Source organism: Erythrolamprus reginae, chromosome Z (genome assembly GCF_031021105.1).
Source record: "Erythrolamprus reginae isolate rEryReg1 chromosome Z, rEryReg1.hap1, whole genome shotgun sequence".
Lineage (NCBI taxonomy): Eukaryota > Metazoa > Chordata > Lepidosauria > Squamata > Dipsadidae > Erythrolamprus > Erythrolamprus reginae.
Window position 1 is genome coordinate 61488617 of NC_091963.1, and position 23297 is coordinate 61511913.

The 23297-nt window shown below is 40.2% G+C and overlaps 1 protein-coding gene across 3 annotated transcripts in view; it reads left to right on the top strand.

Moving 5' to 3' along the window:
- Positions 1–23297, top strand: part of EGFR (epidermal growth factor receptor) — a 337156-nt gene that overhangs the window by 125022 nt on the left and 188837 nt on the right. For all 3 annotated transcript variants that reach the window (XR_011556955.1, XM_070729530.1, XM_070729531.1), the window contains exons 2-5: positions 2169–2320; positions 5091–5268; positions 9501–9659; positions 20814–20882. Coding sequence is in view for 2 of the 3 variants with exons in the window: in XM_070729530.1 (XP_070585631.1) it covers positions 2169–2320; positions 5091–5268; positions 9501–9659; positions 20814–20882 (558 nt within the window). In the remaining variant the exon portion in view is untranslated. The remainder of the gene's footprint in view (positions 1–2168; positions 2321–5090; positions 5269–9500; positions 9660–20813; positions 20883–23297) is intronic.

Genomic DNA, 23297 nt, shown 5'->3' on the forward strand with positions numbered 1-23297 from the left:
ATTTGATTTTTAATAAAATATTTGACATTATATTTTAATTATTATTGATGCCGTGGGATTTTATTTTATTTATAACTCACCTTTATTATTTTTATAAATAATTCAAGACAGCGAACATATCCAACACACCTTCTATTTTCCTCACAACAGTCCTGGGGAAAGGGATGGCCTGGGAGAGAGGGACTCAGCTGGTTTTCACTCATTCACTCATTTCACTCATTCACTCAGCTGGTTTTCATGGCTAAGGTGGGACTGCAGTTATATTTAAAATTATGCTGCACAAAAATAACATATATACGATGTTATTAATGGTTTTTTAAAAATTCTAGAATAAATGCTTTAAAAATAGGTCATGTCCCAAAAAGGTTTCAAGAGTTGTTAACCTAATCCTATGTAACTTCTGCTTCGGTAATCTCACACTACTAACCAGAGCATATAAAACTTTCACCAGACCGATCCTTGAATACAGCTCATTTGTCTGGAACCCGCACCATATTTCGGACATAAACACTTTAGAAAATTTCTGGAGATACTTTACTAGAAGAGCCCTCCATTTCTCAATTCGCAAAAGAATACCCTATGCAACTAGATTTACAATCATAGGTTTAGAAAGCTTAGAAGTACATCACCTTAAACACAACCTAAGCAAAGCCCATAAAATCATCTGCTACAACAACCTTACTATCAATGACTACTTCAGCTTCAACCACAACAGCACACAACAGATACAAACTTAAAGTAAACCGCTCCAAACTCGACTGCAGGAAATATGACTTTAGTAACCGAGTAGTTAATGCATGGAACTCACTATCTGACTCTCTAGTATCATCACCTAACCCCAAAAATGTATCCTTAGTCTATCCATTGTTGATCTCAACAGATTCCTAAGAGGTCAGTAAGGGGTGTGCATAAGTGCATCAGCATGCCTATTGTCCCCTGTCCTAATGTTTTCTCTCTTACTAGTATCATGTATATAAACATTGTTATATCTTTGTATAATACCAATACGTACTTAACTGACTGACTGACTGACTGATTGGATGGATGGATGGATGGATGGATGGACGGACGGACGGACGGATGGACAGACAGACAGACAGAGGATAATTCTTCTTTCATAAGTCAGAAATAGCTGAATTCATCTCTATCGGTTTGCTAGATAGGTAACAATGGAGGGTGAGACACACAGTATTTATTTTCTTTACTGAGCAGTAAGTCTGAATAACCTTAATTGTTCTCTACGTAGAGCTATTAATCTTCCCCAATGAAAACACATAATTAGGCCTTTCAAAGTTTTTCTGAGTGTCATTGGGAAGGCCTCCATATATGAGGCATTCTAAATTTTATGTTGTTGATCCATAAATCCTGAAAGTTATAATTCATTAGAGATAAGGAATGTCTAGTTTTGTATTCCTCAGGTTTGATTTACTGTTATTATCTGCAGTTTACTCAAAAAGATTTGCTTAATTTTAATGGTTATTAGTTTATTTGCTAATTTATTGATACTGATAAGATTTACATTTATATCCATTCTTTTATATATTAAAATATCTTGTTTTTGTTTTATTTGTCCTTGTTACTATTGCCCTATAATTGAAATATATTTTATAGAGTTTAAAATATTTTACATTGAATCATAATTTTCTACGATTGAAGGAATGGTATTGGTTGAAATTTGTTAACAGCCATATTTGCTTTCCAAGTACTATTAAATGCATGTTTTCAGAATTATTATTGTTTGACATCTCGTATCCTGGGCGTAAATTATTTCAACTACTACCCTCAAAAACGACACTAGAGCACTGCTCATCAAGGCAACTAGACACAAGAACAGTTTTTTCACTCTGCTAAACAAATAATTCCCTCACCACTTTCAAATTATTCACTAAGGCTGCATTACTATTACTATTAGTCATTTCATCGCATATTTTATACATAATAATCATAAAAAAATCACAAAAATATCATTAAAGTACCTTCATTATTTCTATAACATTCCTGTTTCAGTTGATAATAGATGTAATTGTAAATTTTATATTATGATCTCAAGTGATGGGAATAATTTCAGTGAGAAATTACTGACACAATTTGGAAAAGTCATATTCTGCACATAGTTTAGCTGTTTTGCATGCAGATTTTCATGTTTATTATGTTTATTTTTTCTTTAGTTTGTCAAGGAACAAGCAATAAACTAACCCAACTTGCAAGTGTGGATGACCACTTTAACAACCTTAAGAGAATGTATGAGAACTGTGAAGTAGTGCTTGGCAATCTGGAAATCACCTATGTCGATTACAACTATAACCTTACTTTTCTAAAGGTTTGTAAAATAAATAAAATTGTTCTAATCTGAATGGGAGATGGAGAAAACTATAATGCCTTTATCTGCCTTTGAAAAGAGCATTATGCATCTGGATTAGAAATCAGTTTTATGTTGTGGTCATTTTGTTCCAAAACATTAAATCCTGTTTTCCTCTCCTAACATTTCATTCTGTTACATTCTAATGTTCTACATTCATTTTGTCTGCACCCTCATTAATTCTTAGAGCTTATTATGGGAGCTTTAAATAATACAATATGGGTAACTCAGGAACAATCAGTTCTCACACACTTCCATCGACAAACACATCAAGAATTTTTTTTATATTAAATTTGCTCAATATATTACAATCAATGAAAATATGAGGCTCAGTGGCACAGTGATTAGAATACAGTACTGCAGGCTACTTCTGCTGATCATCAGTTGCCATCAGTTTGACAGTTCAGGTCTCACCAGCTAAAGGTTAACTCAGCCTTCCATCCTTCTGAGGTTGGTAAAACGAAGACCCTGATTGTTGGGGGCAATATGCTGACTCTATAAACTGCTTAGAGAGGGCTGTAAAGCACTGTACTTTCATTGTATGATTTCCTATGATTGGTTGTTGTTGTTCAATCAGTAAGCCATGTCTGACACTTATTGATTGACTGATTGACTGATTGACTGATTGACTGATTGACTGACTGATTGATTGACTGACTGATTGACTGACTGATTGATTGACTGATTGATTGATTGATTGATTGGATCCCTCTCCAAGGACTCAAGGGGACTTACAACATATAAAAGAAACAATGTAATCATCCTAACCCAACTAATTGAAAATAGTGAATATAAAACCTCAGTAACATTTAAAAAAATCAATCATTCCCATTCACACAAGCATGTATTACATTTGTTGGCCAGGGGGCTAGAGTCTTATGGCCTCAAGCCTGGCGGAAGGCGAGGAGGGTGGGGGCAGTGTGAATCTCTGGGGGGAGCTGATTCCAGAGGGGCAGAGCCCACATAAAGAAGGCTCTTCCCCTGTGCCCACCAAGTGACATTGCATAGTTGATGGGACATGGAGAAGGCTGACTTTGTGGGACCTAACCGTTGCTGGGACTCATGCAGCAGGAGGCAGTTCCACTGGTAATCTGGTCCGATGCCACGTAGGGTTTGACAGGTCATAACCTTCACTTTGAATTGTATGCAGAAACCAATCAGCAGCCAATGCAGCCCACGGAGTGCTGGAGGAACATAGGCATGCCTGGGAAGGCCCATGACTGCTCACCCCACTGCATTTTGCACAATTCATGACTCTATGGGCCATAATATGCCAGGTCTCTCTGTCCTCCACTGTCTTCTGGAGTTTGCCCAAATGTTTGTTCATTGCATCAAGGACACGATTTAATCATCTCATCCTCAACAATCTCCTCCTCCTTTCCCCTTCAATCTTTCCCAACATCAGGATATTTTCCAATGAGACCTTCCTTCTCATTTGATGGCTGCAATTTATTTGGTAGTCAAAAAATTGAGTTTCAGCCTCAATATCTGTCCTTCCAGAGAACAGTTGATTTCATTTAGGATTAACTCACTGGTCAATATGAATTGGTAAGAGGTCATTTAACTCATTTAAAATACAATAATGGAGGCCATTAAGAGCATAACTTGGTGTATCTCCATAATTTTGCTACTTTGCAAACTGCACTGGCTTTTCAGATGCAATTCATGAAACTGGTCTTGCAAGCCCTTTGTGTCATAGACGTTGGTCATTTGCAGCTCATCTATTTCCAATTATCTCTGCTTTTTAAATTTGCATTCTTCAGGTCCCATAACTTAATACCATTTGATGGCACCAAGGAGATATGGAATGGAATCCCATTCCCCCTTTCAATTCCCTTGCTCCAGATGGCCCCAACATGCTCTTTTTAAGACTTTGAAGGCTAGCTTTTAGGATACACTTTAAGCTTATCTCATTTAATACATTTTTGTTATCAAAATTTATGTCTTTAATTGTATTTTATTTCTGTAAGATTATTTGTTGTTTTAAACATTATCTTATATTTCTGGAATATTTATTCATTCATTTGTTCATTAATTAATTAATTAATTAATTCATTGGATTTATATGCCACCCCTCTCTTAGGACTCTTATTTTTGTAAATTTTAATGAGTTATTTTGAATTTATGAATGCTATATGGAAGTTACTTAATTTGCATATTGCCGTATTTTTGGAGTATAAGACGCACCTTAATTTTTGGGAAGGAAACTGGGAAAGAATCTGCTTATCAGATATTCATCTGGCTAGCGTCCTTAGTCTGGTCAGCTTCAGCACATTGGTTAGAGCTTTAAAAAAACCTTATTTGGAAATAATAACAGTGAAAGAACTTGCAAGCTGGTAAGAACTTGGAACATCATTAGCACCTGGTTAGGGCTGGAAAGAAACATTTGGAGCAAGTAGAGCAATGAAAAGAAAAACCTGCAAAGGCTTAGAGCTTGGAAAATATTCCTTGCAGAGAGTAATAATGAAATAACCTGCAAGGTTCTGGGAAGATCGTTAGCATCTAGATAGGGCTGGGGGGGGGGGAAAGCTTCGAAAAAAGCTACATTCAAAGTATAAGACGCACCCAAATTTTCATCCTCTTTTAAGAAGGAAAAAAAGTGCATCTTATACTCCAAAAACACGTTATATATGTTTCTCCTAAATATACATAGCAGATGTAAAGTCAAAAAAAGAACTGATTTAGTCTCTGTCTCTATATTTTGCATAACTTTGTCTTCCATACCTTCCAGAGTATACAAGAAGTAGCTGGATATGTGGTTATAGCCATGAATGCAGTGAAAACTATTCCTTTGGAGAATCTCCAGATAATACGAGGAAACACACTTTATGAAAATTCTGCACTAGCAATTTTATTAAATCACAATGGTACAAAGGGACTTGAAGAGCTGCCATTAAGACGCTTAGCAGGTGAGAAATTTAGAAGGAAAAGAATAAAAATTTAACAAATGCTTATAATATTAAAAAACATTTTTGAATTGTTAATAAGTATAATACTGCAATATATACTCTTGAAATAATGGTTTTGAATCAACACACAACATTTAAGAGTTGCCTTGTGATGAAATGGACAACTAAATAAATGTGCATTACTTTTTTACATAATAAAATGGAAGGAGCCACAAATCTTTAGTACAGCACAGTCAAATAAAGATTTTTTTCAATAGCTAAATAGCTGAGTTATTATCATTAGAATATTTATGAAAACCCATTTGTCTTCTAATAAGGTTATACCCTTCAGGTATAAAATTTGGGAAGAGATAAAGTCAGTACCATTACGAAACAAAATATTCACTGCTCTCCAGTATTAGAGTTATTGTATTTATTTATAGGCTTGCTTACTTAGTTACTTAGTTACTTAGTTACTTACTTACTTACTTACTTACTTACTTACTTACTTACTTACTTACTTACTTACTTACTTACTTACTTACTTACTTATGCTTATATGCCACCCAACTCTCGTAGGACTCTGGGCAGCTTTCAACAAGTAAAAACAACTCTTAGAACAACATAAAAATATTAATTAGAAAACCCCACTAAAACATATATTCTCACAATCATTCCTTATCCATGGCCTGATCTAGGTAGTTATCTCAGTCAATCAACGGCTTGAGCTTCAAGTTTAAAAACGGAACTCATCTTTGCCTTTAAAAAAAAAAAGCCTTTGGGACAACAATTTCCCAAAGTGTGGTACGTGTACCCCCAGGGACATGGGAAGAGTTTGGTGGGGGTACGCGTTCAGAAAAAGTTCTGAAATACATCTTGCCTTTTCCAACTTCATATTTATGTGAAGTTGCTTTTTCAGCATTTGTAGACATTAAGTCCCAAAAAAGGAACAGACTATTGGATGTGGAACCGCATCTCAGATTAAAATCAATAATTTAGGGACCCAAATTATGATAATCTGTCATCTCAGCACAAACAATTTCATCCTTCTCATTGATCCAAATAAATGTTATTTATAAAATAAATGTTATCTATATTTTATTATGAATAATTTCATTTTTCATTTAATAATATTTTGTGTATGTACCAAAAAAAGAAAACATAATTATATATTTGATTGTTATTAAAATACATCCATTTTTTGACGACGAGGGGTACTAAGCATTAGGAAAATTATAGAAGGGGTACACATATGTAAAAAGTTTGGGAAACACTGATATAGATGATTGAGAAACTCCATAGATAGGAAACTCATCCACTTAATTTTTGCATCTAAAATCATAATTATCCAACATTATGGGAAGAAACATATATAGATATGTAAAATAATGAAACATCAGAGGAAGGAACTATAATTCTACAACATTTGAATGACTTTACATTTTACCTTAAATAACTATAGACTATAATATGGCATTTTATATATACAGTACAGTGGTACCTCTTCTTATGAACGCCTCTTCTAACGAACTTTTTGAGATACGAACCCAGTGTTTAAGATTTTTTTGCCTCTTCTTCCGAACTATTTTCACCTTACAAACACAAGCCGCCACTGCTGGGATGCCCCGCCTCCAGACTTCTGTTGCTAGGGTTTGTGTGAAGGAAGCAAGGAGAACTGGAGTGCTTGCAGAGGTAATGAAAGGGTGTGTTTCGAAGAAAGAAAAGGGAGGGGCAGCTTGGAGAGAGTGAAAGTTTGCATTAAGAAAGCAAGGAGAAGGGAATGCTTGCAGAGGTAATGAAAGGGTGTGTTTTGAAGAAAGAAAAGGGAGGGGCGGCTTAGAGAGAGCAAAAGAGTTTGCATTAAGAAAGCAAAGAGAAGGGGATGCTTGCAGATGTAATGAAAGGGTGTGTTTGAAGAAAGAAAATGGAGGCGCACCCCGTTGCCTTTCTTTCTTCCCACTCACCCTTTCTGCTAGCCTTGCTTCTTCCACCCGCCCCATTTCGCTGCTCCTCCCTGCCCTCTGTTCACCTCCCTTCTAAAGTTTGGGATTTTCCTGAAGGATTTGCACCCACTATTCGCTTTTACATTGATTCCTATGGGAAACATTGTTTCATCTTACGAACTTTTCACCTTACGAACCTCGTCCTGGAACCAATTAAGTTCGTAAGACAAGGTATAACTATATGGTAAATTTGTAAGTGTATAGTACCTATCTATTTGCTTACTTTTTTTGTACAGTGATACCTCATCTTACGAACTTAATTCATTCCATGATGAGGTTCATAAGTAGAAAAGTTCATAAGATGAAACAATGTTTCCTATAGGAATCAATGTAAAAGCAAATAATGTGTGTAAACCCATTAGGAAAATCCAAACTTTAAGGCTTAAAAAAAAGTGGCGGGCAGACAAAGTGAAGGCTAATGGAATGGAGATGGACAGCGAGGAGAAGCGAGGAATGGAGGTCCTAACAAAGGCTAATGCTGCTTCAAATCACTCCCAAAATCACCCCTCCAGACATTTCCTACGCTGCCCCAAATTGCTCCAAAAATCAACCCTCCAAAAGCTTCCTACATTGCCCCAAATCACTCCTAAAATCACCCCTCCAACCGCTTCCTATGCCACCCCAAATTGCCTCCAAAATCACCCCTTCAAACGCCACACCAGATCAAGGTCCTAATGAAGGCAAATGGAGTGAAAAAGGCAGCAAGGCAAAATGAGGCAAACACTTACTATGTGTTCTGCCGAGCTCATGGCACGAGCCCCCAATGAAGTGCAAAGGTAGAAAGTCAGGCACACACACTTGAAAAGTCAAGAACACTGTTTTTATCGAAAGTAAAGTAGAAGCAAAACACCCTTTTGGTAGTCAAAGGGCTCACCTTCAGAGCAAAAGACTTGAATGCAATGAAAAACAATAAACAAACACAAAGCAATTAACAAGCATCTGTGAAGACGTCACAGCCACTCTCCTTCAAATGTTTTCAACTCACACACTTGACTATGGTTTAGTTTCAAAGTCCTGAAATCAATGCAAAGAGATACCTTGGAGAATCCTGAGACGAAAGCAAACGGATAAACTTCCACACTCAGAGGCCAGAATGCTGCCAATTTAACAGCAGCCCCAATTAGTTGAACCACACCTTACCACAGGTGAACTCCCTCATCTCCTGTAGTATTTACGCAGTTGTTCTTTCCTAGTCATTGCCCTGCAGCTGCGTACATCAATAAATGTCTCTTCATCTGAATCCAGCGAGGATAATGATGATAAATTGCTCCCTAATGGACTGTTTGCCCTGACCCCCTCTGAGGATCCCATTTCACATTCACTCCCTGCTTCTGACGCTTCGCTGTCTGAAGCAGTTGACAGTAAAACTGGCCTCTGACACTGGGAGGATTCACCCACATCCACCCCTACAGTCCTTGGTGCAGAAGCTGGCCCAGAGCCAACCACAACACTATGCCACCCCAAATCGAGGTCCTAACAAAGTCAAATGGAGTGAAGAAAGGCAGCAAGGAGAAATGAGGCAATCACTTACCATGCCACCCAAATCGAGGACCTAATGAAGGCAAATGGAGTGAAGAAAGGCAGCAAGGAGAAACGAGCCATTTTGAAAGGAGGGGTGATTTTGGAAGACCTTTGAAGCAATTTGGGGCGGCATAGGAAGCTTTTGGAGGGGTGATTTTGAGAGCGATTTGGGGTGGCGTAGGAAGCTTTTGGAGGGGGAATTTTGGCAGTGGGATGGGGCGGCTGTGGGGAGCAGAGGAAGCGTAGGGCTAGAGGGGAAAGTGGCAGGGAAATGGGGCAGCTCCGGCATTCCCCACCTCGGGACTGCCGGTGCAAGCAAAAGGAGGTGGGGAATCCCGGTGGGGGTGGCAAGCAAATGGGAAATCCCAGCAGTGGCAGTCACAAGGCAGGGAAATCCGTGCGGCAGTAAGAGAGCGCACACGCAGTAAGAGATCCCACACACCCGGGCTCTGATTTGTAAAGTGAAAATGATTCTTAAGAAGAGGCAAACAAATCTTAAACACCGGTTTCGTATCTTGAAAAGTTCGTATGAAGAGGCGTTCGTAAGACAAGGTATCACTGTATTTTCTATTATTCTTTATATACCTAAAATTTATGTTATTAATTAGATTCTGCTAATTCATTAATGATGTTTCATCCAAATCAAGGAAATGATTATAACTGTGTAATTTTTAAAATATAAATATAAATGTGTAATAATCGTTGACTTTATTCTAATTTCTTTTGCAGACATTCTAAATGGAGGAGTAAAGTTCAGGAGTAACCCTTATCTCTGCAACATGGAAAATGTTCTGTGGGATGACATATTTGATAAAAATAATATTCGGAGCTTTGTACAGTTTGACACCAGTGAAAAAGCTAAGGGGTTAACAGACTCTCACATATCCTGTAAGTGTTCACAGGAGACATACAATTCATGAATTTTATTTTAAAAATTTAAAGAAACAGTGCAGGGTTTATTTCATGTAACTTTATAATAATAGGTCTTTGCCCAATAGAAAAATAAACTCTTTAAAAATATTTATTTAGTGATTTATTTGCCTTCTGAAACTATATTTAGTATATACTTTGCAATATTTTTAGAATATGAGAACACTAATTTACACCTTTATTATACTAAAAAATAAAATGCATTTGAGTACAGAAATATAGACTGCATTTTTCAGTGTATAAGACGCACCGGTGTATAAAACACACCTAGATTTTAGAGGGAGGAAGCAAGGAAAAAAGTATTCTGAACCAAATGGTGTAGTATTATATTGTTTAATAAAATACCAATGTAAAAAATGTATACATTGTTGTAAAATATGCAACAATGTATACTTTTTAAAACCATGTATACTTTTTTAAATCATGTACACTTTTTACAAACTTGACAGCTTTATTACTTGTGGACTTCAATTCCCAGAATTCCTCCACCAGTCATGCTAGCTCAGAAATGGGAATTGAAGTCCACAAGCCTTAAACTTGCTAGATTTGAAGATTCTTGCACTCCTAACCCCTAACTCAAACAAACAAACAAACAAACAAACAAACAAGGACAATTCATTTTGTTAGTTGTTCCTTTAGTCACAGAAATGGCTAGTGATAGAATCATTTACAATTACAGTTCCCTGCTGAAGTTACCTTATTATTATTACTATACCATGAGGTTTTCAAAGACCCCTCTCTTGACTACTCCTATTTTCACAAATGAAGTGCATGGAAATATATGGTGGTGATGATAAACCTGAAATACTCCTTAAAAGGAGTGTTTCTAGAGCAAGGGTCTCCAACCTTGGCAACTTTTAAGAGTTGTGGACTACAACTCCCAGAGTTCCTCAGCCACTTTTGCTGGCTGAGGAACATTGGGAGTTGAAGTCCACAACTCTTAAAAGTTGCCAAGGTTGGAAATGCCCATTTTAGGGCACTAAAGATTCAGCTAAACTACCATTTTCCTCAAGAGAGAAAGCTTTAAGAAGCTGCAAGATTTACCAGGAAATTATAGACTGGGAGCACATCTTATCCCCCCCCCTTTATGTATTCTTATCTATTTGCATCTCTCCGTTCCCATGACGATCCACTGTTTTAGTTGGGCCGCTCAGGTGAGAAAACTGGTTGACTTTGGACTGGAAGTGCTTGGAACAGTGCAACTTTGCGTTTTTCTCTAAAGCGGCATGAAGTTTCCTTGTTTTCTTCTATGGCAGGTCCTGGGGGACAGGATCGTTCAGGCACCGCCGCCACTGCTCCTGCCATGGAAAGGCAGCCAAGGGGGAAAGGCTTATTTTCCCCTTGGCTGCCTTTCTATGTTGGGAGTGGGGCTGGTGGGAGGGGGAATGAAAGGTGGGCGTAACTAACCCAACAAGGGAGAGAGACACCGAGGAGAGCAGCACAGCAGCTCGGCACTTGCAAATCTTTTCCCCGTTCTTGAATCAATTTGCTGTAGCAACCTCAAATGCCTCAAAAAAGAATTGCAAGTGCCGAGCTGCATCTTGGGGGGAAGCAACTATAGTACCCACCTCCGTTGGTTCAGACAGGCATTTTATTTCCCCAAAGTTTTTATTTCTTGCACCTCTTGGAAAACTTTCATGTGGGAGGAAAAGTGAGCTACACACACACACACACACACACACACACACACACACACACACACTGCTTGCCTAGGTTGGAAAACATTGCCACAGGTATGTGTGTTAGCTCACTTTTCCTCCCGCATGAAAAAGTTTCCCAAAAAGGGCAAAAAAGTGGGGAGGGGAATGGAGGGTTGCAGAGAAATAATGGCTCCCCTCCCTGCCCCAAAACTTTGGGGAAATAAAACGGGACACAGCCCCATGGGTCAGGAGAGATCCCAGGCCAGCCTGGCAGGTAAAGGGAGAGTAATCTGTGGCTATGGCCACAGCTCTTCCTCATCATCATGTTCCAGCACCACCCTGCTTTTTTCCCTCGCTGGGCGAAGTAAGCCATCTCCTTCTACCTGCTCATGCCGGAGAAGCACGGTCATCCGGAAAGGCAGCTTCTGGGCTAGAGGGCTGCATGCCAAGGCTGGTCCTTGAAGGGAAATCATTTTCTAGCCTTGCACGTGGATCCTGAGCTTCTGATGCAGGCATCTTAACTGGGACAGTGCTGGCAGGGACCCCGGGAGGAATGCCCACCACTGGGCACATGAGGCGGGATGCGCTGCAGCAGCTTTGGAGAAGCCCCCTCAACAGATGCAGCCAGTGGAGGAGCCCATGGGGTGGCTTTGATCATCTAGGAGGATGGGGCTCAGCTCCATCAGCCCCCATCCCAATCTCCCACCTTCGGGGGCATCTTTGGGAGGGTGCAATTGTCGGCGAAGATGCTCTGAGCACAGTTGCCTCAGCTCGGGAATTCTGCAGCTGGCGCCCTCTGCTTGGAGTGCCTTCACCAACTGCTGCGCCCTCCCAAAGGCCCCCCCGAAGGTGGAAGATTGGGATGGGGGCTGATGGAGCCGAGCCCCGTCCCACCGGATGATCAAAGCCGCCCCACCCCAGCAGCTGGATGTGTTGAGGGGGCGCCCTCTCATTTCTCCGAAGCTGCTGCCCTGCACTCTGAAGCTGCTGCCATGTGCCCCACTCATCCCCAAAGCCAAGCCGCCAGCCTCCAACCACTGGGCAGCTTGGGGACAGCTGCCACCGTTGCTCCAAAGCTGCTGCCATGTGCCCCACTCATCCCCAAAACCAAGCCGCCAGCCTCCAACCACCGGGCAGCTCAGTGACAGTTGCCACCGCTGCTCCAAAGCTGCTGCCATATGCCCCACTCATCTCTGGGTCCGAGCCACCCACTCCAGTCGCCAGGCTGCCAGGCAGCCTCGGGGACAGCTGCCCGCCGCTGCTGACCTTGCCCTACATTTGATATATTAGAGGCACCTGTTTTAAAAAAAATAAAGTTTATTAAATTTAAATAGTTAGAAAAGATGGGGAAAACAGAGAAAGGGAGAAAGAAAGCATCATACAGTAGTAAAACATTCCTAGGATATACAGAAGGTAATCAATATCATTATGTTATGACCACAATTACAATACGTAACAGAAAATATAAAATGCATGTGCATAATATAAAGTAGAGTAGTAAATCTATAGAGTAGGAAACGAAGTAGAGGAAAAAGAAGAAATAGAGAAGAAAAAGGAAGAAAAAGAAATAAGGGAGGAGGGGGAGGAAATATTGATGGGGAAAATTAGGGATAAGGAAAAGAATGGGATAAGTCTGCGAAGTAGCACATGTTTTCAGGAAATGCGAGATTGGGGTATGATGAGATTGAGGTATGATGAGATGTTAGAAAGTAAAATGATCGAGTATGAAATTAGGTCCATTAGTCGTATTTGCCATATAAGGTTGTAGATCGATTGGTGTTTCAAGTAATTAGAGAATAAATAAGAAATATGTTGCAAGGGTCTGTCTTCAAAAACAGGTTATTTGTACTCAGTATTTAGTGGTATTCCATTAGTAATTTGTAATTTCATTTAGAACAGTAGAAGTGGGGAAAATTTATTGTTTTTTGGCAATAATTGATAGATATTTTTTTTGCTGCAATCCTTTGGTACCATTTCTCCCATATCTCGTAGAAATCTGATTCTTTTTTATTCTGAATTTCCATGGTTATTTTAGTCATCTACGCAAATTCCATAATTTTAGAGATAGGTGTTATAATATTGGGGGGTGGGTGTTTCCTGCTTCCATGTCTGGGCATATGTAATTCTAGCTGCCGATAAAACCTGTAGGGTAAGATATCTTTCCTCTCATGTACATTTCTGTCTAAATATGCCTAGAAGAAACAGTTCTGGTTTAAGTATTACGTTATTCATTATGACTTGGTCTAAAAGATTTTTTATTTCTTTCCAGAATTTTTTGGCATAGGTACAAGTCCACCATAGATGATAGTAGGTTCTGAGTTTAGCTTTACATTTCCAACATACCGGGGATATGTTGCAAAACATTCTAGACAGTCTAGCTGGGGATAGGTGCCATCAATAGAACATTTTAATTTGATTCTCTTTATAAGCTGTTGCTAAGGTCATCTTGTAATTTACTGTCCAATTTTTTTCCCCATTCTATTAAATTAATCGTATAGCCGAAATTCTGGGCCCAGGCAATCATGCATCCTTTCACTTGTTCCTTCAAATTGTCTTGCAATAATAAGTAATTATAAAGTTTGGAAATCATTTTTGAACTTGGCCCAAAAAGAATTAAGTCTATTGGATTATTTTTTTGAAAGCCAAATTTGTTTTTATGTTCGTTATATTTAGAATTAATTTGTATATATGTTAGCCAATCCAAATTTATCCCTATATCTTGAAGGTGTTGTTTTGTCAGCAGATTATCATTTTCATCTAGTAATTTTGGTATGTTAATATTTTTGAAGGAGACAGAAGATTAGGATAGGTAATTAATTTGTTTGGAGATATCCATTTTGGTATAGAGTGGTAATGGTTTCTTTTTCTGTGTTGCCATGTTATTTTAAGAGTTTTTCTTAGATAGTGATGTTTAAAGTAATTAGGTATTTTATAAGTGTCCATCATTAAAAAAGAATGCCATCCTGATTGTAAGTCAAAACCCTCAAGGGTTAGCAATATTGTATTCTTCAGTGTTACCCAGTCTCTTAGCATGGATAGTATTGCGGCTTGATGATATATTTTGGAAATTGGGGAGTCCAAGACCACCTCTAGTTCTATGGTCTTGTAGATTTTTTAATTTAATCCTAGCCTTCTTTTTGGACTAAATGAATTTCCAGATTTCCCTATGTAAATTTTTAAAGAAAGTTTTGTTGAGGCTTATTGGGCGATTTGAAAGAATCTTGGTAAAATATTGGATTTTATTGCATATATTTTTCCCATCAGGGAAAGTTTCCAATTGGATCATCTTAACAGGTCTTTTTGGATATCTTTAAGTAGTTTATCAAAGTTATCTTTTTTTTATGGTACTATAAGTGGAGGTCATCCATAAGCCCAAATATTTAATTTTTTAAACTATTTTTTAATTGATCAATTCTTCCAATAAGATATTTTGTTTGTGAATCATGTTTTTGGTTTAAATTTGAGTTTTTTCCTTGTTAATTTTTAGGCCTGTTACTTCTCCAAATTTGTAAATTTCTTATAGTAAGATCCGTGTGATTTCTATGGGGTCCTGTACGATGAAAACGATGTCGTCTGCAAACGCTTGTACTTTAAATTGTTCTCTTTTAATTTTAACACCTTGAATTTGTTTGTTATTTCTTATGTTATTCATGCGCATATCATGCCACCTTGATTGCATCAGCGGAATCCCGCCCGGCCGCTCTGTTTAGGGTGACCTGCTCCCTTCTTAATGAGAGGGGAGTTGGGGAGCCCTTACAGAGTAGTGCCGAGGATTTTAACACGTTTTTCGCTGATAAAATCGCTCAGATCTGGGCGGACCTCGACTCCAATTGGAAAACAGAGTCGGCTGACAACGAGTCAGTTGAGGTGACTGGGACACGTACTTGTCCATCTGTCTGGGAAGAGTTTGATCTGGTGACACCTGATGAAGTGGACAAGGCCATTGGAGCTGTGAGTTCCGCCACCCATTTACTGGATCCGTGTCCCTCCTGGCTGGTTTCGGCCAGCAGAGAGGTGACACGGAGCTGGGTCCAGGAGATTATCAACGCTTCCTTGGGGAGGGGATCCTTTCCATCATCCTATAAAGAGGTGTTCGTGCGCCCCCTCCTCAAGAAGCCTTCCCTGGACCCAGCCATACTTAATAACTACCGGCCAGTCTCCAACCTTCCCTTTATGGGGAAGGTTGTTGAGAAGGGGGTGGCACTCCAGCTCCAGCGATCCTTGGAAGAAGCCGATTATCTAGGTCCCCAGCAGTCGGATTTCAGGCCCGGTTACAGCACGGAAACTGCTTTGGTCGCATTGATGGATGATCTCTGGCGGGCCCGGGACAGGGGTTTATCCTCTGTCCTGGTGCTTTTTGACCTCTCAGCGGCTTTCGATACCATCGACCATGGTATCCTTCTGCACCGGCTGGAGGGGTTGGGGGTGGGAGGCACTGTTCTCCAGTGGTTCTCCTCCTACCTCTCCGGTCGGTCGCAGTTGGTGTTAGTGGGGGGTCAGAGGTCGACTCCGAGGTCTCTCCCTTGTGGGGTGCCTCAGGGGTCGGTCATCTCCCCCCTGCTATTTAATATCTACATGAAACCGCTGGGTGAGATCATCCAAGGGCATGGGGTGAGGTATGATCAGTATGCTGATGATACCCAGCTTTACATCTCCACCCCATGTTCAGTCAACGAAGCAGTGGAAGTGATGTGCCGGTGTCTGGAGGCTGTTGGGGCCTGGATGGGTGTCAACAGACTCAAACTCAACCCGGATAAGACGGAGTGGCTGTGGGTTTTGCCTCCCAAGGACAATTCCATCTGTCCTTCCATTACCCTGGGGGGGGGAATTATTGACCCCCTCGGAGAGGGTCCGCAACTTGGGCTTCCTCCTCGATCCACAGCTCACATTAGAGAACCATCTTTCAGCTGTGGCGAGGGGGGCGTTTGCCCAGGTTCGCCTGCTGCACCAGTTGCAACCCTATCTGGACCGGGACTCACTGCTCACAGTCACTCATGCCCTCATCACCTCGAGGTTCGACTACTGTAATGCTCTCTACATGGGGCTACCTTTGAAAAGTGTTCAGAAACTTCAGATCGTGCAGAATGCAGCTGCGAGAGCAGTCATGGGCCTACCTAGGTATGCCCATGTTTCACCAACACTCCGCAGTCTGCATTGGTTGCCGATCAACTTCCGGTCACAATTCAAAGTGTTGGTTATGACCTTTAAAGCCCTTCATGGCACTGGACCAGAATATCTCCGAGACCGCCTGCTGCTGCACGAATCCCAGCAACCGATTAGGTCCCACAGAGTGGGCCTTCTCCGGGTCCCGTCAACTAAACAATGTCGGTTGGCGGGCCCCAGGGGAAGAGCCTTCTCTGTGGTGGCCCCGACCCTCTGGAACCAACTCCCCCTGGAGATTAGAACTGCCCCTACTCTCCTTGCCTTTCGTAAGCTCCTTAAGACCCACCTGTGTCGTCTGGTATGGGGGAACTGAGACATCTCCCCCGGGCATATACAATTTATGAATGGTATGTGTGTATGTATGTTTGTTTAGAAAATGGGGTTTGTTGTTGTTTTTTTGGATTTTTTAATGTTTTTAGTAGAAATTTAGATTTGTTGTAAATTGTTTTTTTCACTTTGTTGTGAGCCGCCCCGAGTCTGCGGAGAGGGGCGGCATACAAATCTAAATAAATAAATAAAATAAATAAATTCAGTAGGGTTTCAATAGCCAAAATAAAAATCAGGGGGGCTAAGGGGCATTCTTGACGTTCACCTTTTGTTATTCGTATTTTCTCAGTACTATCATTGTTAAACAAAATTTCAGCAGATTCTTGGGAGTAGATAGCTTTGATTAAATTAAGAAAATTATCCCCAAAGTTCATCTGATCAATTTGACTTATAAAGTATTGCCATTGAAAACTATCAAAGGCTTTCCTTAAGTCGATAAATATTAGGGCTACTGGTTTATTGCTGTGTTTATCATAATATTCAAGAGTGTTTAATATTATTCTTGTATTAGTGACTATATTTCTCGAAGGTAAGAATCCATTTTGATCTGGGTGAATTATGGTGTTTAAAAATGTTTTTACACGGGCTGCAATTACTGAAGTAAAATTTTTGTAGTTGGTATTGAGTAGTGATATGGGTTTGTAGTTTTCAAGATATTCTCTATTTTGGTTATTTTTTGGAATTAATGTTCCAACCAGGTATTAGGAAGTTTACCATGTAGCAGGGCATCATTGTAAATGTCAAGCATTATTGGTTCCAGTATGTCTTGATGATGTTTATAAAATTCAACGAGAATTCCATCCGGGCCTGGGGTTTTATTTTTCGTTTTGCAATTGCCATTTTCAATTCTGCTATACTAATTATATTATTTGACATGTATCTTTCTTCCTTGTTTATTATTGGTTTTTTTTTCATTTTGATCTAAGGATTTTAGCAAGAGTTTCGCTCATTGTTTCTGTATTATATAATTCCTGATAAAAGTCTTGGATTCTTTCTTTCTTGTCATTAGTATTTGATTTTAAATGTCCAAAATTGTCGTATAAGACCTCAATGTTTTTATCTAATTTTTGATGAGCCAATTTAAGGGCCAGCCATCGCCCCGGTTTATTGGCGGATTCAAAGTGTGATTGTTTTGCCATTTTCAATTTGTGTGAGAGTTGTTTTTGAATTATTAAATTTATTTCATGGTTAAACCCCCCGGCTGTTTTAAAAGGTGACAGCCGGGCGGCGGGGCTTCTCAGCGGCCTCCCGAACGCCAAACCTGGAAGTTCGGCAAAAGTTTGGGTTTGGGAGGCCGCTGAGAAGCCCCGCTGTCACCTTTTGAAACAGCCGGCGGGACTTCTCAGCGGCCTTCTGAACCTGAACTTTTGCCGAACTTCTGGGTTCAGCGTTTGGGAGGCCGCCGAGAAGCCCCGCCGCCCAGCTGTCACCTTTTGAAACAGCCGGGGGGGCTTCTTGGCGGCCTCCCGAACGCCGAACCCAGAAGTTTGGGTTTGGCGTTCGTCGTTTGGGAGGCCGCCGAGAAGCCCCCCGGCTGTTTCAAAAGGTGACAGCCGGGGGGTGGCGTTTTTTTGCGGGTTTTTTGTTGCACAGATTAATTGATTTTACATTGTTTCCTATGGGAAACAATGTTTCATCTTACGAACTTTTCGTCTTACAAACCTCCCCGGGAACCAATTAGGTTCGTAAGACGAGGTATTACTGTACAATTGAGTTCAAAGAAGATAGGTAAATCACATTGGATTATATCCTGAAATTGTTGTTCACTGATAATTGTCTGGTACATGGACCATCTTTGGAATTTTTTGTTAATTGGGTCTCTAAATATTAATAACAACGGATTGTGGTCTCCCCAGGTGCCAGTTTGTATTTGGATATCTGTAATTTCATTTATGATTTCTGAATTAGACCAAACCATATCAATACGTGACCAAGATTTGTGTGGAGGGGGGGAAAGTATACTGTTGGGAGTCAGAGTGGTAGAATATTTTAAAGCGAATTCATGAAGTAATTGGTCAAATGTGGTTGGAAGTAGTTTTCTTGAATTGTATTTGGAACTGCCTTTATAATCATTGGTTTTATAATAAAATTTGTTAGGTCCAATTCTAGTATTTTTTCATGTAAGGTCTTAAAAATGTAAGTTCCTTAATAGAAGGAGCATATATTCCTATAATTGTTACCTTTTATATCCTAAAGTTACTTAAATAAGCTTTGGAAAAAAGTTGTTTTGAACATATATAGATATGCCTCTTTTTTTAACCATTGCTGATGCAGTAAAGACTTCTCCAAGATTGGGAGAATGTAATAAATTAACCTCATCATTTAAAATGTGAGTCTCTTGCAAGCACATTATGTCATAGTTGTAATTGGTTAGTTTATGAAAAAAATTATTCTCATTATTTGAATTTAAACTATTGATGTTGGATGAAAATATTGTAATCCCATTATGTCGAGAGTTGGGGTATGAGTTCTTTTCCCTTCTCCTTTCGCGCCTCTGTTTTTGTTCGTGTAATTGGACCTCGTCTTCCATAGTCATCATCAGATTGTTTTATTTCTGGGTCTTTGTCTAATATGTTGTCCTCCGAACTAAGTTCTTCAGTGCTAACCTTGTCTCTCGTGTCATCTTCTTTTGTCCTTGTATCTTCAACCGACTTAAGAATTTGGGCGTAGAAATCTTTGGCTTCATCTGGTGAAATAATTTTGTATTTTTTATCAATTAATGTGACCAGAATACCCTTGGGGGTCAACCATCTGAAGGGAATTCTGTTCTTGTTTAGTTTATTGGTTATCATTTGATAAGGTTTTCTTTTGTCTCTCACTCATTGCAGGATTTGACATAGTACAGTGATTTCTCTACCTTTGTAGGATATGGTACTTTCCTTTGACATATTATATACCTCGTCTCTAGTAGTTCTTCTAAGAAATCGGATATGGACTTCTCTTGGAAGTCTATGATGTCTTGTGTAAGATGTTGAGATTCGATATATTTCATCAGTGTGTTGAAGTATTTCTGGCATTAAGCAGCAACAGCCTGAGCCCATGGTCTGGAATTCCACTGTGACCAGTACCCCAGGCTGAGCTCATGGGGCCGGAACAAGGGATCGCTCTCAAGCAGTGAGCTCTTCTTCCCTGCGAGCAACCTACCCCATGTCTCCTACCATATCTGCCTCTCTCCAGCAAAACTGGAATATTCCAGCCCTCTGCCACCCCAGAGATGGGCTGTGAAATCTTCTGTGAAATCTATTTGTGTTAGACCATTGTGATTATTTGTGTTATGACTGGGGAATGTTGGCCCTGAGCAATTGCTGTTTACAAAGTTTGAACTGAAGAATGCTTCCGTCATGTTCTCTTCATACACTAAATAATAAAAAACAAAATCAGGGTTCTCATTTTTGCTCATTAGCAATTTTGCATATCTTAACTGTATTATGTTCTATAGAAATAGTAAATCAGAAAGTTAAAATTATTTTTATGCTTCATATTATTGAATAATTTGTAAATTTGTAAAGCTGAACCAATTGTATTGCGATTACCATTCCCAGAATTCTCAGAGGCATGACACTAAAATGATTTGATTTCTTTATAAAGAAATGTAATTATATCTTAAATTTGGAAGAAAAAAAATCTCCCAAAATGTATTTGTTTCCTTGACATAAGTTTTCATTTATTTTACTGATACTCATTAAGCTTTATTGCACAACATATGTAAATAATTTTATTCAAAGGGTCCAGTTTTCAACTATTATTAAACTTGATGTCACTGATTATTTGGATTCAAGTAATAATATACATGAAAGCTAATTAAGGAAAGATTTGGCAATTGATAAAATATTGAGTTTGGGATTTATAGTGCCAGGAATGTGACTTCAAATCTGACAATTGTTATTGATGCTAAAAAGAAATTCCTATAAAATTTGCAATTTCCATAAAAATAAGCATGAATACATTTATAATGTTCAGAGACTGTATTTTTCCCCCTTAGGTTCTCCTTGTCATCCGAATTGCACAAGAGGGCACTGCTGGGGTGCTGGTGAAGAGAACTGCCAAATATGTAAGAACAAAGATTGATTTTCCCCCGTTTTGTTGAAATAGTATAGTGTAAAGTAGGGTAGGGTAGGGATGCATAGGATAGAATATGTTAGGGTAGGAAAGGATAGGGTGTGATAGGGTAGGGTAGGATAGGATAGGGATCTAATGTGTAAGTAAACTACTAGTAAGTAGACTTTTATATCTTCTTGCCTGTTCTCTTACGTCATAATAATCAGCCTATTATGCCTCATTTTGCAAACTGCAAAATGTAAATCTTGTTTCAATTGGTTTTAAATTCCTAGTCCTCAAAAAAAAAATAGTGTACAGGTAGTCCTCAACTTATAACCACAATTGAGTCCAAAATTTGTGTTGTTAAGAGAGACAGTTAATTTTGCCCTATTTACAACTGGGGTCATATTCCCAGGGTCAGTACAGCCAGTCCTCCTTCAGAGGTGATAGCTTTCAGGATAGACCTAGGAACTATCAACAGTCAAGACGCCCCTTCAGAGGCTCCAACCAAAGAGGTTTCAGACACAACAAGTGACTCTTCCAAAACACTCGCCATAGGAGGCAAACTTCACTTTTTCAGCACCTCCTGAGAGACTACATCCTCAGACAAATGGGCTCGGGCCATGGTGTCGCAAGGACTTCAGTTGGAGTTTATACAAACCCTACCCAGAAACGGGAAATATTGAAACAGGAAATTATCCATCTCTTCGACATTTGTGCTATCGAGAGAGTGCCACAACAGCTAGAAAGCACTGGATTTTACTCGATAGTCTTCCTTGTTCCCAAGGCATCGGGAGGTTACAGACTAATCTTGAACCTGATGCAATTAAGCATCTTCATATGCTACAGAATGTTCAAGATTCACTCCCTCCATTCCATCTTAACCTTGGTTCGAGCCAGAGACTTTCTTACATCTATAGACCTAAAGGAGGCATATCTCCACGTCCCAATCCACCCGGTGTATCAGAAGTTTCTCCGCTTATGTCTGGAGGGAATGCATTATCCCTTTATGCCCCTTGGCCTTTCGTCTGCCTGACGGACATTCACAAAATTACTGGATGTCCTGACAGCCAGTCTCCACTCTCAATCCATATGGTTGATGGCCTACCTGGACAATATAATTATTTTGTCCAGGTCCCTGACAAAGGGAAAGGAGGAACTCCAACATACCATACAGATGTTACAGGAACATGGGTTCACCATCAATTTACCAAAGAGCCAGTTGTGCCCCACTACCAGGCTTTTACACCTGGGCTCGATCATAGACAATCTCAGGTACCATCTCCCTCTCCCCAGAGAGGCAATCCAACATCCTACAGATAATATCCAGTTTGTGACCTCAACACTGAGTGCCAATCTCTCTCCTCTCCAAGCTACTTGGGACCTTAGTCTCATGCATAGACATTGTGCCATGGACTTGCCACCATATTCAAACCCTCCAGTGGTTCTTACTGCCCTTCCAGAGTGCAAGGATCAGTCACTCGCACAGACTGGTTTTCTTAGGTCAGGAGATTCGAAACTCCCTGCGATGGTGGACATCCCCAGTACTATATCGGGGGTCCTCATTCTGAGACCAGGACCATGTCATACTTACAACAGATGCCAGTCTGATGGGGTGGGGGGGGGCACATGTGGGCTCCCAGATGGCTTTGTTCATATGCGGACTTAAATCCAGTCAACATCAACTTCTTAGAGCTCAGGGAAGTTTTCCTGGCCCCACAGGCATTTGCACCATTAAAAGAGGGCAGACACCTCTTGGACAACGTCGTGACCAGGGCCTACCTGAATCACCAAGGAGGAACGAAGTTGCACAGACTCATGCAGGAGAAGTCTTCCTTGTTCAAATGGGCCGAAACACATCTGGCATCCCTATCAGTAGAACACATTGCCCGGACATCCAATGTTCAGGCAGACTGGTTGAGCAGGGCAACCTTGGATCCGGCGGAATGACAGTTGGACCCAAAACTCTTTTAGAGGCTAGTCCACCAATATGGCAACCCCAAGGTGGATTTATTTGCAACCCACCTCAACGCTCAGCTTCCGAGGTTTTACTCCCGCTTCCCATCATGGGAGTGGAGAGGATCAACGCCTTGTGCTCACCAGGGCCCCGAGGCCTGCTATACGCCTTTCCCCTGATGTGTCTCATCCTGAAAGTCATGGACAAGATCCTGGCGAAATAGACAGAAGTACTGCTAGTAGTGCCTCACTGGCCGTGCCACCCCTGGTTCTCTGTCCTAGTGGAGCTATCAATTTCTCCTCCATGAAGAATTCCAGACCTCCTAGTCTCCCTCAGCCAAGGGTTCATTCTCCATTAAGAGCCTCAATGGTTCCAGTTAACTGTCTGGCACTTGAAGGGGATAGATTTCATCAGAGAAGTCATCAGCTCCCAGACAAGGTCATCTCCACCATGCAGGCCGCACAGCGCCTG